The sequence below is a fragment of the Podarcis erhardii genome (genome assembly GCF_964252035.2).
Source record: "Podarcis erhardii genome assembly, chromosome: 11".
NCBI lineage: Eukaryota > Metazoa > Chordata > Lepidosauria > Squamata > Lacertidae > Podarcis > Podarcis erhardii.
Genome location: NC_138501.1, coordinates 33,758,611 through 33,778,402, shown reverse-complemented (window position 1 = coordinate 33,778,402; position 19,792 = coordinate 33,758,611). Strand labels below are relative to the sequence as shown.

Here is a 19,792-nt window from a genome sequence, read left to right as displayed (position 1 = left end):
TCAGATCATCTGCTAAGTTTGGTCTTACAGTGCCAGTTTCTCCCTACAAGGTTGGAGGATACTTCAGAATGGTCCATCCTCAGAGACTTAAAGGAGCTCGAAGGATTCCTCAATGCTTTGGGAAAATTTCCAGGAGCCAGAGCTGGCAATACCTGTCAAAGGCCTTTGTTGTGCTATGGAATGGCAAGATGCATAGGACTGTTGACAAGATTGCTCCTGAGTTTTCCAGGGAGCTCTGAGCAATCAAATGAGCTGGACAAGGGCTAGAGGAACAGGCATTCTAGAGTGCATGAGCAATGATGGGAAATGCCTGTTTTTGGGAGCTAAAATGGAAGTGGTGTTAGACTCAATGTGAAACTGACAAGATATTTCCTAAAGTGCATAGTCATGACTACTATGTGCCAGTGAAGGTGGTGCATCTTGGAGTAGCTGGTTAACAGAGCTGTTCCATGTTGTGAGAGCTGACATCTGTTCCATGGAATTGAGTTTTGGAACTATAGAGGCCTGCTATGATAAGTTTGCCAGGCACTTTGAGGATAAAATTACTTGCCTCAGTGCTGAGGTGAATGCTGCCATTATTCCAAAGAAAGGTGAAGTACCTGACAAAGCATCTTCCCTGATCTTGTGGAAATCAGTTGCAGTTGAGGTCTGAGGATGTACACAAGGTGCCTGTGGTGGTTCAGCCCACAATATGCTCTCTCTACTCCTGCTCACAATAGCTTATTCAAGTTATCGGGGTCTGGGGTCGTTCCAGGAAGCAGTTGACCCATTTTGCATGAGGGAATGGTACCTAATGCCTTGGAAGAGGCAGTAGTGTATCCACTCCTTAAAGAAACCACACACTTCCTTGGACCATGAGGTACTCAACAACTATTACCTGATCACAAATTACTCTTATTTTGAGGTAAGGTGCTCGGGAGAGTGACGGCACGCTGCAAGCACTGTTGGAGGAAACTGCTGCTCTTGACCCTTTCCAGTCTAGGTTCAGGTCTGAGTTTTGAACAGAATTAGCTTTGATCACCCTGATGGGCACCTTCCTTTGGGCACGGGACAGATGGAGTGCAACTCTATTCCTCTTTCTTGATTTCTCAGTGACTTTCAATACTGTTGGCTTTCCTGGTATTTTCCTGGGCTCTTTGCGTGAGTTGCAAATTGGTTGCACTGTGTTACTGTGATTCCATTCCTACTTACATGGCTGGGTTCAAATATAGTGTTGGGATGTTATGTGTCTGCCCCCTAGCAGTTCTGCTGTGGGGTGCTGGAGGACACAATTTTCTCCTCAATGTTGTATTTGAAATCATGGGAAGCATTCATTAGATTTGGGGAATGGGGTCGTCAACATACTGACATTCAGTTCAATTTCTCTGTTACATGTGCATCAGAAGAGACTGTATCTGTTCTGAACTGCCGCCTGGATGCAGTGGTGGGTTGAATCACAAAATGACGCTGAATGCTGATAAGACTCTGTGGACGAGTAGTTTACAGTCTGGAAATTGGTGAATTTACCAATTCTGGACAAGGTTCCACTCCCTCTAAAGGAATAAGTACACAGTTTGGACCATTCTTTGTTACTGGAACCTAGGTAACTTCCTTGGCAAACAGCACCTATTAACAAAGTAGGTTGGTATATCAACTACAACCCTGCCCGGACAATGATGTCTTAGACACTATGATTCATGCATTAGCAACCTCACAACTAGGCTACTGAAATGTGTTCTATGTGGGACTTCCCTTCAGGCATGTTTGGAAGTTGTAGCTGGTGCAGTATGCTGCAGTCAGCTTGCTGAATGGAGCATCTGGACATGTACATATTACATCTGCGCTGAGGGAACTGAATAGGCTGCTGATTAGCTACCGGGCTATGTTCAAGGTCTTGTTACTAACACACAAAGGCACAAACTCCTCAAGACCAGGTTACTGCCACAATTATGTGCCTCTGCATATAACTGTTTAAGAGCACTTAGACCATCATAATTATTATTTTTTAAAAAAAGAGATGAGCATTATAGCATTACGGTTCTGTAGCATAGATACTGTTGTACCTCTTTCATTTTAAAAAGTACAGTTGGAAAAGCCAATTAAAAGTTGGAAAAGCCAATTAAAAGATTTATTTCAAAAACAAAATAATTAAACAGCCTACCAACAAGGTTAAATAATGCATGAGTGCTGAGCTTCAAATGGCCCCACCCAGAGCACCTATGACACACCCACTGATGTGGATGGAACACAGCATAAGGTTACCAGACATCCTCATTTTCCGGGGGCAGTCCCCAGATTTACAAATCAGTCCCCTGACAAAATCCATCTATTTAGTAGGAAGTTGAAAAGTGTCCCCGGATTCATTGAAAAAAATCTGGTAACCTTAACATAGCAGAAGCAGTATACTACCAATAGTGTGGAAAGTTGATTCCAATTCTGCTTTTGGCTTATAGCAGAAGAGCAATGATTCGGCAGCACTAAGAGCTACTCATGTGGAAGCAGCCCAAATGAGCCAGATACTAGCTAATACTAGATAGGTAGATAAAATGACCGTTGTTTACTAGGACTTACTCCAAGAATAAGCTTCCAACAAATAAAATATGGAGGTTGAATTCATACATATAATAATAAATGAGAATCAGAAGGCAAGAGCCTCAGATTTGCATGCTTCCTCCTCTGAGTACATGGGGAGGATATTTAAAACTTCCATTGACTTCAGTGTGCCTACTCTTGAGTATGAACTGGCCAGATATAGCCTACATAGTGTAATCCCACCCATATCTACTCAAAAGTCCTTTGAACCATACCAGACATCATTCTGGTTGCCACATTCTGCACCAGTTGCACCCTCCACACCATATTCCAGAGCAGTCCTCATAGACAGCATTGCAATAGCCAACTGGCATATCTCAAGTATTTACGTGCTGAAGCAATAAATCTTTTAAGGTCATATTGTTAGTGAAAGATAAAAAGTAAAATAAAGTGAATCATTAGGATAATTTTATGTACGTAGCAAGCAGAACAGATGAGAGAATAAAGTCACAGATAAAGGTCATTAAATTAAGATTTATAAAGATTTTAAAATGTACTCACTTGTGACCAATTTCATGTGCAATGGTAAAAGCAGAACCTAAGCCAATATCTTCATTAATGCTACAGCTCCTTTCAGGCTCACACATTCCAGCAACAGAGGCCAAGCCTGAACAAACAAAAGGAGACACAAAGGGTCATGCCAAGGTGTTTCAATCTTAAAAGCCCTAGTTATAAATGCCTGGATTCTTTTTAATAACCTCCATGCATCGAAGCAGCAGTTGGCAAAAGGTTAACTTTCTAGTCATTGCAAAATCACTGGGGGGAATTTCACTTTGCCGGCTAGACATTAATATTTTTTGAACTGCAGTCACTGCTGGAAAATGTCTAGACTAGGGGTTAGATTTATAAATTTTACTTCTGGTAACTTGGGACCACCTAGTAATATGAGCCAGGAGAGGGAATTCAAGCAAGCATTTCTATTTTAACATTCTTGAGGTTGCAGAAAGCAAAATGTGTCCACATTATTTTTCTAAAGAGATCTGTTTAAGTTTAGTGGGTTCATAAAACATACGAGAAACATTTTTAGCTACAAAACCCCCGAGTGGTATATTTTTAGGATTTTTTATGAAAACAAAAAACTCAATGCACCAACTGCAGAGAAAGAAATGTTAGCTGTATTTACTAAACTATAAAAACTTCTGCTTATCAGTTTTCTGAAATTAAGTTCTCACCACATACATCTGCTTCTAAAACCTTTTAAAATGGAACACAGTATGTACAAATATTATAAATGTTCTTCAATACTACTTGGGATGTGCACTAGTGCAGGATTAATTTGTTAACACTACGGAGGAATTGACCTGCTGCAGCCTTAAAGGTATTCCTCCCTGAGAACTATTATCTGGAAAAAACATTAACATACTCTCCTAGGGGATTACCGTATTTTTCGCCCTATAGGGCACACTTTTCCCCTTCCAAAAATGAAGAGGAAATGTGCGTGCGTCCTATGGGGCGAATGCAGGCTTTCGCTGAAGCCTGGAGAGTGAGAGGGGTCGGTGCACACCGACCCTTCTTGCTCTCCAGGCTTCAGGAAGCTCTGCGCAGCCCTTGGGAGCCCAGCGTGAAGTCACGCTGGGCTCCCGACGGCTACGTGGAGCTGCCTGCAGCCCCGGGCTTCGTTGCGCTGGGCTCCCTAAGCTTGCAGATAGCAGGCTGTTCTGGGGGCTGGAGTCGGGGGAAGCTCGGGCTTCCCCCACGCCAGCCCCGCGCCTGGGGGGGGGGAATAAAAAAATATATATTTATTCCCCCCGCCCCCCCAAAAAACCTAGGTGCGTCCTATGGGGCGGTGCACCCTATGGGGCGAAAAATGCGGTATGTGCCCTGAAAAAATACTGCTACAAAACAAGAACCTAAAAGGGATACTTTTAGCACTGAAGGGAATGTATTCTATGAGCAAAGTAACCTAAATTATGATTAACATTAACTTGATAGGGATGTGTTACAAGGAAACAGATTAACACCAGCACTCCAGGGTTTACACCAGCTTTGAACTCTTTTCTGTTCAATCATTTCAATCCATAAAGCCCTGCATGGTGTAGAAATGAGTCTTACCCCATAGAAACTCTGTTCCCCACTAGCCTTCTGTGATCCCTTAATTCAACTGAGAACTCTACTGATTAGAATGGCTATGTAGCTCCTCATCTCTGGAATGTTCTCTCCAGGGAGGCCTGACTGGCGCCAACTTTGTCATCATTTCAACTCCAGGCATATATGCTTTTGTTTTCCCGGGCATTTGGACAGCACCAATGATTGTATGTTTTTACTCTGAATGTGTTTTTAATGTGTTTGTGCATTTTTATTACTGTATTTTATTATTATTGTAAATTGCTTTGGGCCTTTTTGTTGAGGGAAGCAATTCATAAATTCAGTATGCCTAACCTATGTCTGAGGTCCATAGAGCAGCAGCATATACAGCAGTATTATCTGTGGCTGTTCCACTTACAGATTCCACACACAGAGAGAGTTTTCAAATTCACCGAGATCTAAGTTTGGAGTATTTAAGGAACATTATATGTTCATATCATTTAAATTGGCACTCAGTAGTTGAAGTCAAGGGGGATATGGGTAAGAAATGAGGAAGACAGTCTTGATATTTTATCTTTGAATAAGTTTTTAATCTACATAACTGCTACTGACACTGATCTCTTACAACAGACTGGAACAGAATGAAAACAAACAAAACAAGCTCCGGTAAAGAAGGTGGAAATTACTTGACCAACTGTAATTTCTGCTAGGTGAAGGTTACAATCACGTTCTTTCCAGTCTATTAAAAGACAAAGTTAGAATACACCTAAATTGTACTTTCATTGTAACCAAATAGAATTGTTTGACTTTTTAACTCTGAATTCCAGAGTAGTATCTTTAACATTTTTAGAATGATTGAAAGTAATGCACTCAGTTATGGATGGATGAACATCCAATGGATGAACATTGGAAAATACTTCTAATGAATATGGCTGATACTTATTTTACAAATTAAAAACTGTCAACAAATTAATTAATAATTGCGAAACAAAACAAAACCCACATATGACCCACCCCAAATTACTATTATTTATGTGGCACATGGTTAGTTAATTATTACTAGAGGAATATGTCCTTCAGTCTGTTGCTTTGTGTCCATTTTCCACCCTTCTGAAATCTTACAGCTATTAACTTACTTCTCTCCTTTTTCTTTTCTGAGGTCTCCCTTCAGTGTTTTTTCCTCAGCTATCCCTCTCCCTCCAACTTCCATCAACACTTTTTTCTCAATATTTTATGCTCCTCCTCCCCCTTAGCATTACATGTCCTTGTGCATTCTCTCCAAATATGTCCTTTTCCAAGAACTTCCCTGGATCAAGCTGCCTCAAGCAAGCCAGGATCAAACTGTCCCCCAAATCTGGATCTAACAGGGGAATCTAGTTAGTTTAAAAGTAGAAGCAAAAGCTTCGAATTACCTTATCCTGTCTTGTGCAAAAAACTATAATGAAGGAACGGAGGGAAGGAGTTCCACAACTTAGGGACTGTTTCAGAGAATGTCCTCTCCCAGGCCAACATCACCACTTTGTGAGCCTCTGAGGGTAAAGGAAGTACCAATAGAGTCCCTTCTGCTGATTCTAGCACCTGAGAGAGTCGGTAGGGAAGGAGGTGATCTTTCAGATATTTGGAGCCTGAATCATTTACGGTTTTGAACACCAAGATGAGCACTTTAAAGTGGGTCTGGAAATGAACTGGCAACCAGTGCATCTGTTTTAAAACAAGGGTTATATGGGCTCTAAAAAGAGCCCCAGTGAATTGAAGTTTCCAAGTCATCTACAAGGTCAACCCCATTGTAAGGCACATTGCAGTAATCAAATTTGGAAGTTGAAAGAGTATGGAGTACTGTGGTCAGGTAATCTCTGTCCTATGGATGCAGTAGCAGCCGGAGCTGAAAAGGCCACCGGAGCCAGGCAAAATCTATGCTTGCCATGGCTGTGATTCCGTTCTAGAAGGAAGCAGTCTGTTCTCTGGCATCAGGCTGAACAGCATCAAGTCATGGGCAAACCCCCACCTTTCCAACATCAAGCTATTGAGATGAACAATGTAACACCCATTTAACATTGCATCTGACCGAACACAGTGTGACACAGAAGATGACCTGCACTCCTACTGAGAATGAACCTTGCAAAAGGTCCTAATGCTTACTCCTCCGTCTCCCTGGTAAAGATAAAGGGACCCCTGACCATTAGGTCCAGTCGTGACCAACTCTGGGGTTGCGGCACTCATCTCGCTTTATTAGCCGAGGGAGCCAGCGTACAACTTCCAGGTCATGTGGCCAGCATGACTAAGCCGCTTCTGGCGAACCAGAGCAGCGCACGGAAACGCCGTTTACCTCCCCGCCAGAGCGGTATCTATTTATCTACTTGCACTTTGACGTGCTTTCGAATTGCTAGGTTGGCAAGAGCAGGGACCGAGCAACGGGAGCTCATCCCACCACGGGGATTCGAACCGCTGACCTTCTGATCGGCAAGTCCTAGGCTCTGTGATTTAACCCACAGCACCTCCCATGTCTCCCTGGTACCTGCATCATAATCATGGGAGTCCTCACCATGTGGTTCCCCTTGCCTGTATCATGGCTCCTACATGCTCCAATTGACCTGGGCTAAAAAAGTTGGGTATGTAAAACTGACGGTTACTCAGAACCTGTTGGTGCTTGAAAGGTTAAGGATGCAGTGGCAACAGGGAGCTTCTGCAGCTCACTATACATAGACAGACCCTTAGGGGATTCAATTTACCTATGCACCAGGAGGGATTTATTCTTAAAACACACTTAAGAATGTCTTAAGGCAGGCTACAGGACCAAGCTATTAATTTGAAATTCTGGACAAAGCTTTTAGGTCTGAGAAGACAACAGAGTTCAAAATCAGAGCACAGCACCTGGTTTAAGTATCTGCACCAGGTGCTAGACAGATGTGAAGCAGAAAAAAGTATTTCCTGAAGCTACAAAACAGCTGTAGACACACTCCATGAAGGCAACTGAATACACATAGCTCCTTTCATGCCTCCCTGTGCAAGGACATGGGGATTAAAAAAAACAAAATATCTACCCAGCAGCAGATTCTCTTATCTCTTCCTTAGATACCCATTTTCACTTTGTGCTGAAACAAGAATGTCTGATCAACAGAAATGTAATTTCAGGGAGTGACTAGGGGTGCAAGTCTAAGCTCCAGATGCAATAACCATGTGGCACTGTGATCCACCCATTCCATATGTCATTCTGTTGCCAGTGATACAAAATGTACACTCATGGAAATCTACTGAAATGTCAGTGGATGCCAGCAAAGTTGCAGCTATGGGATTGCTCAATCTGCCATGTTGTGGATTTTAAAACTAGAAATGACAGAAATTGAAAACGCTAAATGTTTTCTGTAGAGGATAAATGCTTACTGTAAAAACATTGATATTTAGACAAGGGCTTTGATACCTCAAGCACACAATTGTTCAGGTGCTATATAAGTACCTCTGGATTAAGTGGACAAAGCAAGTTAACAGAGTCTTCATGTTTCCTAGAGGAGGGATGGCAAAATTCTTGCACGATCATTAAAAAATAGTTGCCTGCTCAAAATCCTACATTAAATGCTGAGCAAAATTTTACAGAAATGGCAGATTTTTTCCTTTTCCAATATACTTCATGGATTAAGAGCACTGTAACAGTTTAGAAAACACAGAAAACAGCATCAAATTCACAACACAACCACCATTATGGCAAAAAATTCAGAGACGGATATGTGGTAAATTCAGGCTTTTGCACCAGACAGGATAATCAGTTAACTGCATGCTTTCTTAAGCACATTTTTACCATTAACATTTCTGCTTTTTCTGTGTGTTTCTTTTCTTCTCTTTGTATTTGTGAAATCTATCAGAGCAATCTTTATGAGGAAGAAAGCAATGTGAGCTTCCCTTGCCCCCCCTTTTAATTGTTGCTTTGATTACCTTCTAGGTTTTTAAAGTGGCACAGCTATCCAAAATAACTATTCTTTTTAAAAAAAAAACATTACTGCTTCTTGCAAGCAAAATATATTTTCAGAATCATTTTCTACATAAACATGAAATGTGAGGAAATCATCTCAAGAAATGATGTCAAATGAATAGGTAACAAAAACCAAAACATTGAAGAAAATAAATACCCATTTAGGTTACATTTTTGCAACCTTACCCAGTGTTCCACAAGGCTTGTTTTTATATGTGCAGATATCATATCTGTAAAGAGGGGAGAGTAGATATATTTATAAAACGTTCAACCTGGTTAATACATTTTTTATATTTATCACATTTCTGTAGTGTAACTCCAGTTGTCAGACTGCAATCACTGTAATTATGAGCAGCCAGCTGGAGTGTCGGCTCTGCGTTCTGGTGTAAACCACAGGCTGCAGTATGCGCACAGCCTCTGGCCTCAGGCCAGTGGGACACCTGCCAGGAAGGAAAAAAAGGTTAAAGTGGACCTTTGTAATCTCTGGCCTTATAAAACAGACTGCCACTCTGTTATGAAGTTGCAGCAGTACATCTGCAGAGCATCACTATTTCAACAAGAAACTAACAAAGCATTTTTCTAATCCTATTGAAATATTTTCTTCCTAAGGACACTGCATATTTTAGGATACTGAACAGTAATGTTTTGATCCTAATGTTTTGTCTCTTCCCTGCTTTCTTGATGTTTCCTGAAACCAAAATGTTAGCGAACTAAATGATACGTAAAATAAACGATACATTACTAAACGATCTCCTTTTTTTTTAAACCCTCTTCCCTAAACTCTTTCTTTAAGGGAAAGGGGAAAAGAAAAAAGGAAAGACACAAATGTTATGTTACCATCCTATTCTGGAGATTCAAACAATGATTCAAAAATCACAATGAAAATTCCTACCATTCATTTCAATCATTCATTTTGAACATCAGCTTCTATGGGTTTTTTACTATTGTCAGCATGGAATCTCCTAAAGGTGACTGTTTACACTTGGAGAAGCATAATTAAGACTAACATCGGGAAGGAACCAGAGCTCAGTGATGGAGCACACGCTTAGCACACAAATGTCCCAGGTTCAATCTCCAACAGAAAATCCACACCTGAAACTCTGCATTCAGTAGACAGTACTGAGCTAGATGGACCAATGATCTGACTCAGTATAAAGCAGCTTCCTATGCACAGACACAGATACATATGTCCTCTATCTGAAGAAAGCTTTTAAAAAACAGGAAAGGAGATGCATCTCTTAATGTTTCTAGGAATACATTTTAGAAACCGAAAAACATGGGAAGTTATTACCATGACCTCTCATACCCTGGAATGGGTATGAACTAGGGCTAGGTGATACCTGTTTTTCAACATCATGATATATCACCAGCTAAACATTGTGATATACTGACATATAATGAAGTCTGAAATAAGGATGGAGCTACGTAGAGGCATTGGCTGGCTTCACGGTTTTTCCTGCATCATTATTTTTGCATAGCGCGCATGCGCACACACACATACACACCATGATTCACAGTATATTGCTTCCAGGTCAAAAACTATGAAACCGCTATCACAATATGGACTTCAAACCAGTTTTGGACGATATATCGCCCAGCTCTAGTATGAACGTTCAGAAACATTCATGTTCTCACACAATTTTATTTTATTTTTAGTATTCTTTATTGAGTTTTACATTGATTAATTATATACATTTTCCAGTTGTCTTCAAAATATGTTAACCTATACATGAATATAAACCAAAATAAATCAATACTTCTTCACAAGTGACTTCCCTTCACCTTTTTATGGCTTTTTACTTCTTCCTTATCCTAGAAGAAAAGCTTCTGGCTTCTTCACAAATATTTGTCTAAACATTTTTTTTAATTCCTCATAGACAATGTCCCACCACATATGGTACATTGTTCCTTCCATTTGCTTACATCTCCAGGATGCATTTGAGTTTGTTTTATATATTTTGGGCAATTGCTGGGGGTCATGTACAATCGATATAGCATTTTCATAAAATTTTCCATTATTGTGAAGCAAGCTGTGAATTTTAAGTTTTTTGCCATAATTTTTCCCAATCATCCATCTGGATGGAATAACCAAAGTCCTTTGACCATTTGATCATCACAGTCAGATGATCATGTTCTCACACAAATTGACACATGTCCTTAGCTAAAGACCCACCTCAGTACAACTAAGCCACTTTGGACAAGGCAAGAAAAACAGTTTATAAATATTTTAAATATTAAATACAAATATTAAATATTAGATAACAAGACTGCAGCACAGATTCTGATTACACTGCAGCACAGATTCTGAGGGCACAAACTAAGGAGGAATCAGGGAAAGCAGATCAGATTTCAGGATAAAGAGAAAACAAGTGATCAAAGCAAGTGTCTCTTGATTTATCAGAGTTCTGCCATATATTGGCTAGTTGGATAATAAAACTGCTACCCACCCTTTCAATATCAGACCCATGTCTCTCACAGTCATGCTCTCAATGCATTTCTGGAGATTATATAAAAAAATAGTAGGTAATAATTTGTTATTGAGAAAAAAATACTTAAAATGAAGCATATACTGCATATTATCTGACAGGTTAACCATTATCTGATGGGTTAAAATGAATCTTGTTTAACAAATTGCTTGTAAAACTCTTCAATGGCATAAACTGGATTGCAGCTCTTTTGAGGTGAACCAAATCAACTTTTTTCAAAGAAACCGTATCAATCATTAATCAATTTATGCTATAGTACTCCAAGTTGTTTTTGTTTTTTGATTAAATAGCACCCCTTCAGGAACTTTCAGCTCTTTCCAGAGAACATGCGAAAAATCTTTCAAATGAGACTGAAATGTGAAAGAACAAAAAGTTCAAGGCACCTCTTCTCTTATTGCAATTTCCAAACTTGCTTTTAATTTGATAGCAATATGGCAGTGACTAGTTCAAAGGAACATTTCCACCCACAGACTTCCATTCCGGGAATCAATGAATTCCCAAAATACAGTCTGACTAATGAAGAACGCCCCAGTGCTGCTGGATGGGAAAGCCTGCTTACAATGGAAATCCATGTTTCTACCAGCTCTCAAAGGCAGGACTGGCCCACCCTTGAGGCACTGTGAGGGAGTAGCCTCAGGCTGCAGGCTGAGGGATAGTCGGGGAAATGGCAGGTGTGGCCCTAAAGAGTGGACCTATTCTTCCACCACTGCTGCCTGCTCCTCTCCAGCCTCCTGGTGTTGGTGGGTAGCTTCAGCAGGCGGCTTCGGAGGGAGGAGCTGCTCTGGCAGGGAGCAGCAGGGGACAGTGTCAGTGGGCTGCAGCAGTAGCTTCAGCAGCGGGTGCCCCTTTTGCCTCAAATATCAAATGTCGTGGATTGAACCTATTAGGAAGGATGTTTGGATAAGGCTAAACACCTCCAGTATTTAAGGCATTAAGTAGAAATGCCAATAATCCATTGATAGTTTTAAAGTTGCTGTATAAAGCTGATGTTCTGGGGGATTAAATACTACAAGCTCATCATTTTTTTCAAAGTCTGGGTATAGGATTTAACATGCATGTTTAAGAACAACAAAACTTTATACAAGACTTGAAACTCTTGATTTCTTGTGCCACAACATCTGCTTAGTTTTACAGAATCTGGTATACCAAAGAAGCATTTTGCCTTAAACTAAAAGTAAACAATTCATTTAGTTTCATCCTTGAACACCAAAAAAGGAAGAAAAAGGATAGTGCACATGTCACGTTTCTCAATAGGAATAGCTTTCCTGTTATTTGTTTGACATGTCTTTTACAAGTTGCCATAAACAAAACAAACTTCTACCTCTACAATATTTCCTTTCACCATTTTACTTGGTGGAATAAATTAGCGTGGATTATACAAAAAGAAAAAATACTTCGTTGTCAGTGCAGTAATCCACTGAAAGCATGTATGACAATTTTTTTAACAGAAAGTCTACTACTCTGTTGTTGTATATACTAGTCATATTACTCCCACATAGTATAAGACCCAGGGTATGGTCTGAAGGCACATGATGTCACCACCTTGCTGAAGCTAAACAGATTGGCATTCAGTCAATGCCTGCATGAGTAACCACCTGGAAACTATTTGTTTCATCTTGAGTTCCACCATTAAAGACAAGATATGAATGTAATAATAATAAATAAATAAATATGAATAAATATAATAGAACATCTATCTCTTTGTCACATTTGGTTTTCCTGAAGTTGGGTAGAACTCTGCAGATTGAGATGCTGGCTATGCAAATAGCCCCCTCCATCGCAGCAAGAGCTGCTGCTGTTTGGCCGGAGAACTAATCAAATGTGATCTCACAAGATGTAGAGATTGTCATTAAACTGGATTGTTTTTTAAAACTATCCAAGTTGCTGGCCATTACTACTCCTCACGGGAGCAAAATCCACAGCAAATTAGACAAATTCATGGAGGGTAAATCTATCAATCTACCTACAGTGTGGTGTAGTGGTTAAGAGCGGTAGTCATGTAATTTGGGGAACCGGGTTCCTGTCTCCGCTCCTCCACATGCAGCTGCTGGGTGACCTTGGGCTAGTCACACTTCTTTGAAGTCTCTCAGCCCCACTCACCTCACAGAGTGTTTGTTGTGGGGGAGGAAGGGAAAGGAGAATGTTAGCCGCTTTGAGACTCCTTAAGGGGAGTGAAAGGCGGGATATCAAATCCAAACTCTTCTCTCCTGTTGGAGGTAGTATGATTCTGGATACTAGTTGCTGTGAGACAAAAATGGAATGAGTGCTGTTGTATTCCTGCTTGCAGACATCCCACAGATATCTGGTTGGTCACCATGATGTCTTTTAGACTGATCTTACCAGGGTTTTCTAATTTTCTTATCACTCAGAAATCGTAATACAATTTTATATTACAAAGTTCTGTTTTTGAAGTTCAGACCAATCCCAACTTCTGAACCAGTAGTAGGAAGGGAAAGATGCAAAAACTCTTGCTTAAAATCTGAGAAATCAGAATGAAAGTTTGCAGCTCAGAGACTATTCTGGTCAAATATGAGTTCGACCCCTACACTTGATGTCAAAAGGGAGAAGCAAAGATGCAAAATAGAGCGTAATGCTGTATTTCCCTTGAAGAGTGAGATTTCACAATGAAAGTTGGCCATGCATCTTCAAGACAGTGTATCTGAAGTTCAAACCAACAGCATGACTCTCATAGGGATTTAAAATATGGAGGGTTTGGTCCAGACTTTGTTTCCAGGCTTAGCAACATGGAAACAAAAATCTTTTCACCATCTCCCAGTTGATGGCTGATCAGCTGGGAAGTGGAGAAAAATGGTGGGTTTCCTCAGGACTTGGCAGGCTACACATGCAGCTGAGAGCCACATGCAGCTTGGCAGCCATGGGTTGCCCACATGTGTTTATTCACAGTCACTATCTCAGTTTTGAGTGGTAACAATTCCATGTTATAAGCTGTATGGATGTGGGAATTTATACTAAAAATGCTTTTCTGAAGAGTACTCACTGCAGTCTGCAAAGTGCATTGCTGGCACAAATAACTATTCACTGGAAGTCTGCACCACTGGAGATGTGTAAGAGCTGCATAAGCCTTTAATCATTGTTATGCTTTAACTTAAAACAAACACTAGAAGCAGCTGATATAGCAAAGCAGAATGATGTTTATGCTAGGTCAGACTTCAGAATATGAGAATATGTTTAAGTACAAATGAGGATATATATAGAAACTTTTAATATTTGTATAACTTTTTAGCCAACTTAGAGAAGCACAATATTAATTAAAAATATTACAAATATTACAAAATTCAGCACTAACAGAGAAATTCCAACTGAACTATGAGCAACCTTTAAAGCGGACATTTAAATGTAACAATTACTATAAAATATCACTACTGATAATTGTCTCATTTAAAATACCCAACATTTGTTTTCCCATTTTCCATTTGCCTATGTTTCCGTTGTACATTATATCTCTGTATTCCAGAACCTGCCAAACTGCATGTTGCGACATGTTAGTGTGTTGACTGCAGTGTGTAGGTAAATCACGTGAATGCTTCCCACGCTCCTTCCAGGGCTGGAAAGCAGTTAGTTTAACCTCTGGTTGGCTAATAAACCTGAAATACTGTGTCGCAAAATGATGTAAAACTGAATTACTGGGCTGCGAAATGATGCATGTCTAAAAAGTGTGCCATCAACATGAAAAGATTGGAAAGCTCTGCTGTATCCCTTTTGAACGGCTACAACAGCAATTCTACTCCAGCTGAAATTAGCAATAAATAGAGATACTAGGATTTGATATCTGATAATCTAACCATTTTCCTATCCCAGGCCCAGAGCCTTTTACATTGAACCCTGTGTTAAAAGAAGCCAGTTTCAGCATTGGAACAAATGCATCATGTTGTGGAAAAATTAGCACAAGTCAGTTGTTATGACATGATTACCAGGGTACTGTTTCAAAGGTTTGCAAATCACACAGCAACTAACACATTTCCTCACTGGAATCCAAATTAAGATCTGAAGATGGGATAGCAAATTCAACAAGCTCAGATGTCATAATTTCACTGCTACATTAGATAAGAAATGTCTGGAACTGATTTATAGAACAAAATAAAAATAAATGAATTATTAACTTCAAATTAATTTCCATTTCGACCAATAAAGAAGTTTGTAATTGCTGCATAATGCTTGAGGGAAATCATAAAGATAATTAATTATCTATTTGAGGTTCTAATTTGCTGCTGACTCACAATCAAAGGCTTCACGATACTAAGCTGTCCCTTACTGCAGAAAGCATAGCTAAGCTCTTGGCAAGAACCTAGACCTTCAAGGCACCTTGCCACCATCTTTTCTTTAAGGTCAATTGATATTTTTAAAAGGCGAGCAGATTGGACAAATATACAAGAATGCTCTTCCAGCATGCAATATAATTAGGGCAGTTACTAAACTGATGCTAATATGTTCACCCTCATTTTACTTATTCCAGTAGATCTTTAGCCACAGTTGGCTGAGAAGAGGTGCGTGTAGATGTAGAGGCTAGAGAAAAAGACAGGAAAAGGCAAAAAGTGGCATCTGGATCCCGTTCGTATCCAGAGGTACCGCTGTACAGTGGTACCTCGGGCTAAGTACTTAATTCGTTCTGGAGGTCTGTTCTTAACCTGAAACTGTTCTTAACCTGAAGCACCACTTTAGCTAATGGGGCCTCCCGCTGCCGCCATGCCACTGCTGCGCAATTTCTGTTCTCATCCTGAAGCGAAGTTCTTAACCCAAGGTACTATTTCTGGGTTAGCGGAGTCTGTAACCTGAAGTGTATGTAACCTGAAGAGTATGTAACCCGAGGTACCACTGTACAGTGGTCTGTTAAGCATTAAAAGCTTCCCTAAACAGGGCTGCCTTTAGATGTCTTCTAAAAGTCTGGTAGTTGTTCTTCTCATTGACATCTGGTGGGAGAGCGTTCCACAGGGCGGGTGCCACTACTGAGACGACCCTCTGCCTGGTTCCCTGTAACTTGGCTTCTCGCAGTGAGGGAACTGCCAGAAGGCCCTCGGCGCTGGACCTCAGTGTCCGGGCAGAACGATGGGGGTGGAGACGCTCCTTCAGGTATACTGGACCGAGGCCGTTTAGGGCTTTAAAGTTCAACACCAACACTTTGAATTACGCTCGGAAATGTACTGGGAACCAATGTAGATCTTTCAAGACCAGTGTTATGTGGTCTTGGCAGCCGCTCCCAGTCACTAGTCTATCTGCCGCATTCTGGATTAGCTGTAGTTTCCGGGTTGCCTTCAAAGGTAGCCCCACATAGAGCGTATTGCAGTAGTCCAAGCGAGAGATAACCAGAACATGTACCACTCGGGCGAGACAGTCCGCTGGCAGATAGGGTCTCAGCCTGCATACCAGACGGAGCTGGTAAACAGCTGCCATGGACACAGAATTGACCTGCGCCTCCATGGACAGCTGTGAGTCCAAAATGACTCCCAGGCTGCGCAGCTGGTCCTTCAGGGGCACAGTTACCCCATTCAGGACCAGGGAGTCCTCCACACCTGCCCACCTCCTGTCCCCCAAAAACAGTACTTCTGTCTTATCAGGGTTCAACCTCAATCTGTTAGCCGCCATCCATCCTCCAACCGCCTCTAAACAAACGTTTCGGCTCCCGAACACCAAAAACCTGGAAGTTGTCAGGAGCTCGCCCTACACTTGAGTAGGTGTTCCAGTTTTGAACATTTTTCGGAAGCCGAACATCCAATGCAGCTTCTGCTTGAGTGCAGGAAGCTCTTGCAACCAATCAGAAGCTGCACCTCGGTTGTCCCACGTTTGAGAAGCTGAATGGGCTTCCAGGATGGATTACGTTTGACAACCAAGGTTTGACTGTAGTTAACATTAGTAAAAACAAATTAGTTTTTGCTTTAGGCTTAAAATGTGTAGTAGAATGAGTACATTGCCATACATCGAGTTTTAACACAGTATATATATATTTTCAGTTGAAAAGGAGGTTGGCTTCCATTTCAAATACTTTATATCGCACCAAAGCTTTGTGGCAACTCATTTGTTTTCAAAAAATATATAGAATCTAAAGACAGTTATATTATACCATAGACATTAAGTTAGAACTACACTCATAAGCTGTCAGATTTTTAAAAGTAGAGCAAAGTGAGCACCACTTCAGTGCAATGTATAATTTACGGTAGTCTAATGAACAGCTCTCTCTCTCTCTCTCTCTCTCTCTCTCTCTCTCTCTCTCTCTCGCTCTGTGTGTGTGTGTGTGTGTGTGTAAATGTTTTTTCAAACAATTGATAATATATTTTGTGAAATGACATGCTAAGGAGTACAGCAAATGTATACACAGCAATGCTTTCTGAAGGATTTAAAAAAGAAATGCAGCTCTGGTATTTTATTATGGTGGAGGGAACAGGAAAAACAAACATTTCTATGGTTCCAAACACACCCCTCCTCAACCTTCCTGCAATGGAATAGTTATGTCTCACTTTAACAAGTATCCATTAAATCTCATGAACCATATCCTGCAGTTAATGGGCTGTTAAGATTTTAAAGCTTTGCTAGTTCTACTGAAAATCCCTAAGCCCTCCTCTAGTAGTGACAAGACTTCTATAGCAGTAAGAAATCAGCTACAGTTTGATTGTTTGAAAATGAACCAAAGTAAACACATTAATTTTGTTTTAATGAATGGTGATTATTTTGTCTTCAACAAACATGGATAAGCACCCAACAAAGTAAGTTAATCAATAACAATAAGACACCATATGGCTGTATTTGAACATACAAATATTGCCTTTGCATCTAATAATGGAAATTATTTTTTCCAATAAAGGTTCCTCCCTTTCTCACAGCTACATTTGGAATAAGCTAGTCAATGCAAGAATGGCAACTCTTCTGAACAATGGAGTAATAAAACCCAACAAATCACGAGGGCCAGATGGCATCCACCTGAGAGTTGTCAAAGAACTCAAACGTGAAATTGTTGATCTTCTAACAAAAATATGTAGTTTGTCTTTCAGATCAGCCTCCATACCCAAGGATTGGAAAATAGTCAATGTAACACCAATTTTAAAAAAGAGATCCGGGAACTCTGGAAATTTCAGGCCAGTTAGCTTAATGTGTGTCCTGGGAAAACTGGACTTTCTAAACACTCTGACATTTCTGATTGGTTCCACTGGCATATTTGCACTAAACTGACCTTATCCCATGTTTCCATCTTGGTATGGTATGAGGCAGCATCTAAGCTGTAGGGAAGCCAGATGAGTGACGTAGCTTTAACACACCATCCAGTTCTGTTAGATTGCAAGTCACCATAAAAAAATGTTTAAAAGGAAAGGCAGTTTAAAAATACAATAATGTATGGAATTAACTATTACACTATATGAAGAATGCATATTAGAATACAGTTAACATCCTTCAATGATCAAACATGTATACATGTATACATTTGTATACATTTACCGCAGTTCAGCAAATATATAACTTCTACAATTTCAAACCTTCCATCTCCTCTCTGTCACAAATTTAAATATTACAACTGATTCTAACATGTTCATATCCTATAATGTTTTAGATTTTAGATTTTTTTAAAATTTCCAAAAAAGTTTGGATTCAGGCAAACCAACCATTATTTCTAGCATCCATAAACATTAGTATGGTCAATCTTGTTCAGCTCTTTGGAAGCAGATATCACTGACACATTCTTTTATACATTTCTAAAATATTTTTTTATATTTTTTGTTGTAAACCGCCCTGAGATCTACGGATGAAGGGTGGTATATAATTTTAATAAATAGTAATAATATTTTTATGTTTACAAAAATATATTTCCAAAAATATTTATAGGAAATTATTATTATTTATAGAAAAAATCAGTTGAATAATTAACTACCATTTATATTAACAGACTTCTCACAAAATAGTGTCTAACAATCTAAATGCCAATTCAGCCTACTTTTACTTTATTTTTATTGTGTATACATTATGTGCAAACTGTAAGCTCTTATTAACATTTACTGAGACTGAGAAATCATGACTTTAAATCTTCAAAGTTAAACAAACAAAAAAGATCATATTTATATATAAAGGAGCAATTGCTGCTGCAAGTATTCTGATCCTCCAGCTGCTCTCCTGGCACAATCCTCACTTAAAAACACAGTCTTTGGTGCTGGAGCACTTTAAGGATAACAGTTCCTTAAATTTTCTTTTGTTTAATCATGTTTTGACATGAGTTTAAGCAGGTTCTTCTTATCTGATCTAATGTAACACAGATTTCTGACACATCTTAGAAGCAACACTCCTACCAATTAGCAGGCAGCAGAGACATTTTCTTTTTAAATGGTGCACAATTTTGAAACTCACATTACTACTTTATTTAAAATGTAGCTAATTAAGTTTCCCAAGAGCTTTCTAAGTGCTTTTCTATTTAACTTGCAGTCCACTTATTCAGCTAAGTGATATCAGTTCCAAGTGGGAGAAGTAGCTTTCCGCTTTGGTTACGCTTGTATTACATTTGTGCCTGCAACAATCACACCAGTTTCCTGCATGCAGTGTACTGCACACAAAAACCTTCTCTAGTTGGTACTGATAGTTGGTACAATCAGAATTGAGGGTACCAGTCATTTACAGAGGAATCAGGAAGGGATACCATTCCTCTCGTACCAACATTAAAAATCTTTCTGTGGAATCACAATGCAGCTTTAGAGCTCAAAGGTCAACAGTTGATATGATTTTCTCATTGCGCCAGCTGCAAGAGAAATGCTGA

The 19,792-nt window shown here is 39.8% G+C and overlaps 1 protein-coding gene across 16 annotated transcripts in view; it reads right to left on the bottom strand.

Annotated features, from left to right (window-relative positions):
* The window catches only part of ADAMTS6 (ADAM metallopeptidase with thrombospondin type 1 motif 6), a 123,650-nt gene that overhangs the window by 67,991 nt on the left and 35,867 nt on the right, over window positions 1-19,792 (bottom strand). For all 16 annotated transcript variants that reach the window (XR_014161239.1, XM_081880711.1, XM_081880700.1 and 13 more), the window contains 2 exons: window positions 8,747-8,790; window positions 3,073-3,178 (listed from right to left, as the gene is read on the bottom strand). Coding sequence is in view for 15 of the 16 variants with exons in the window: in XM_081880711.1 (XP_081736837.1) it covers window positions 3,073-3,178; window positions 8,747-8,790 (150 nt within the window). In the remaining variant the exon portion in view is untranslated. The remainder of the gene's footprint in view (window positions 1-3,072; window positions 3,179-8,746; window positions 8,791-19,792) is intronic.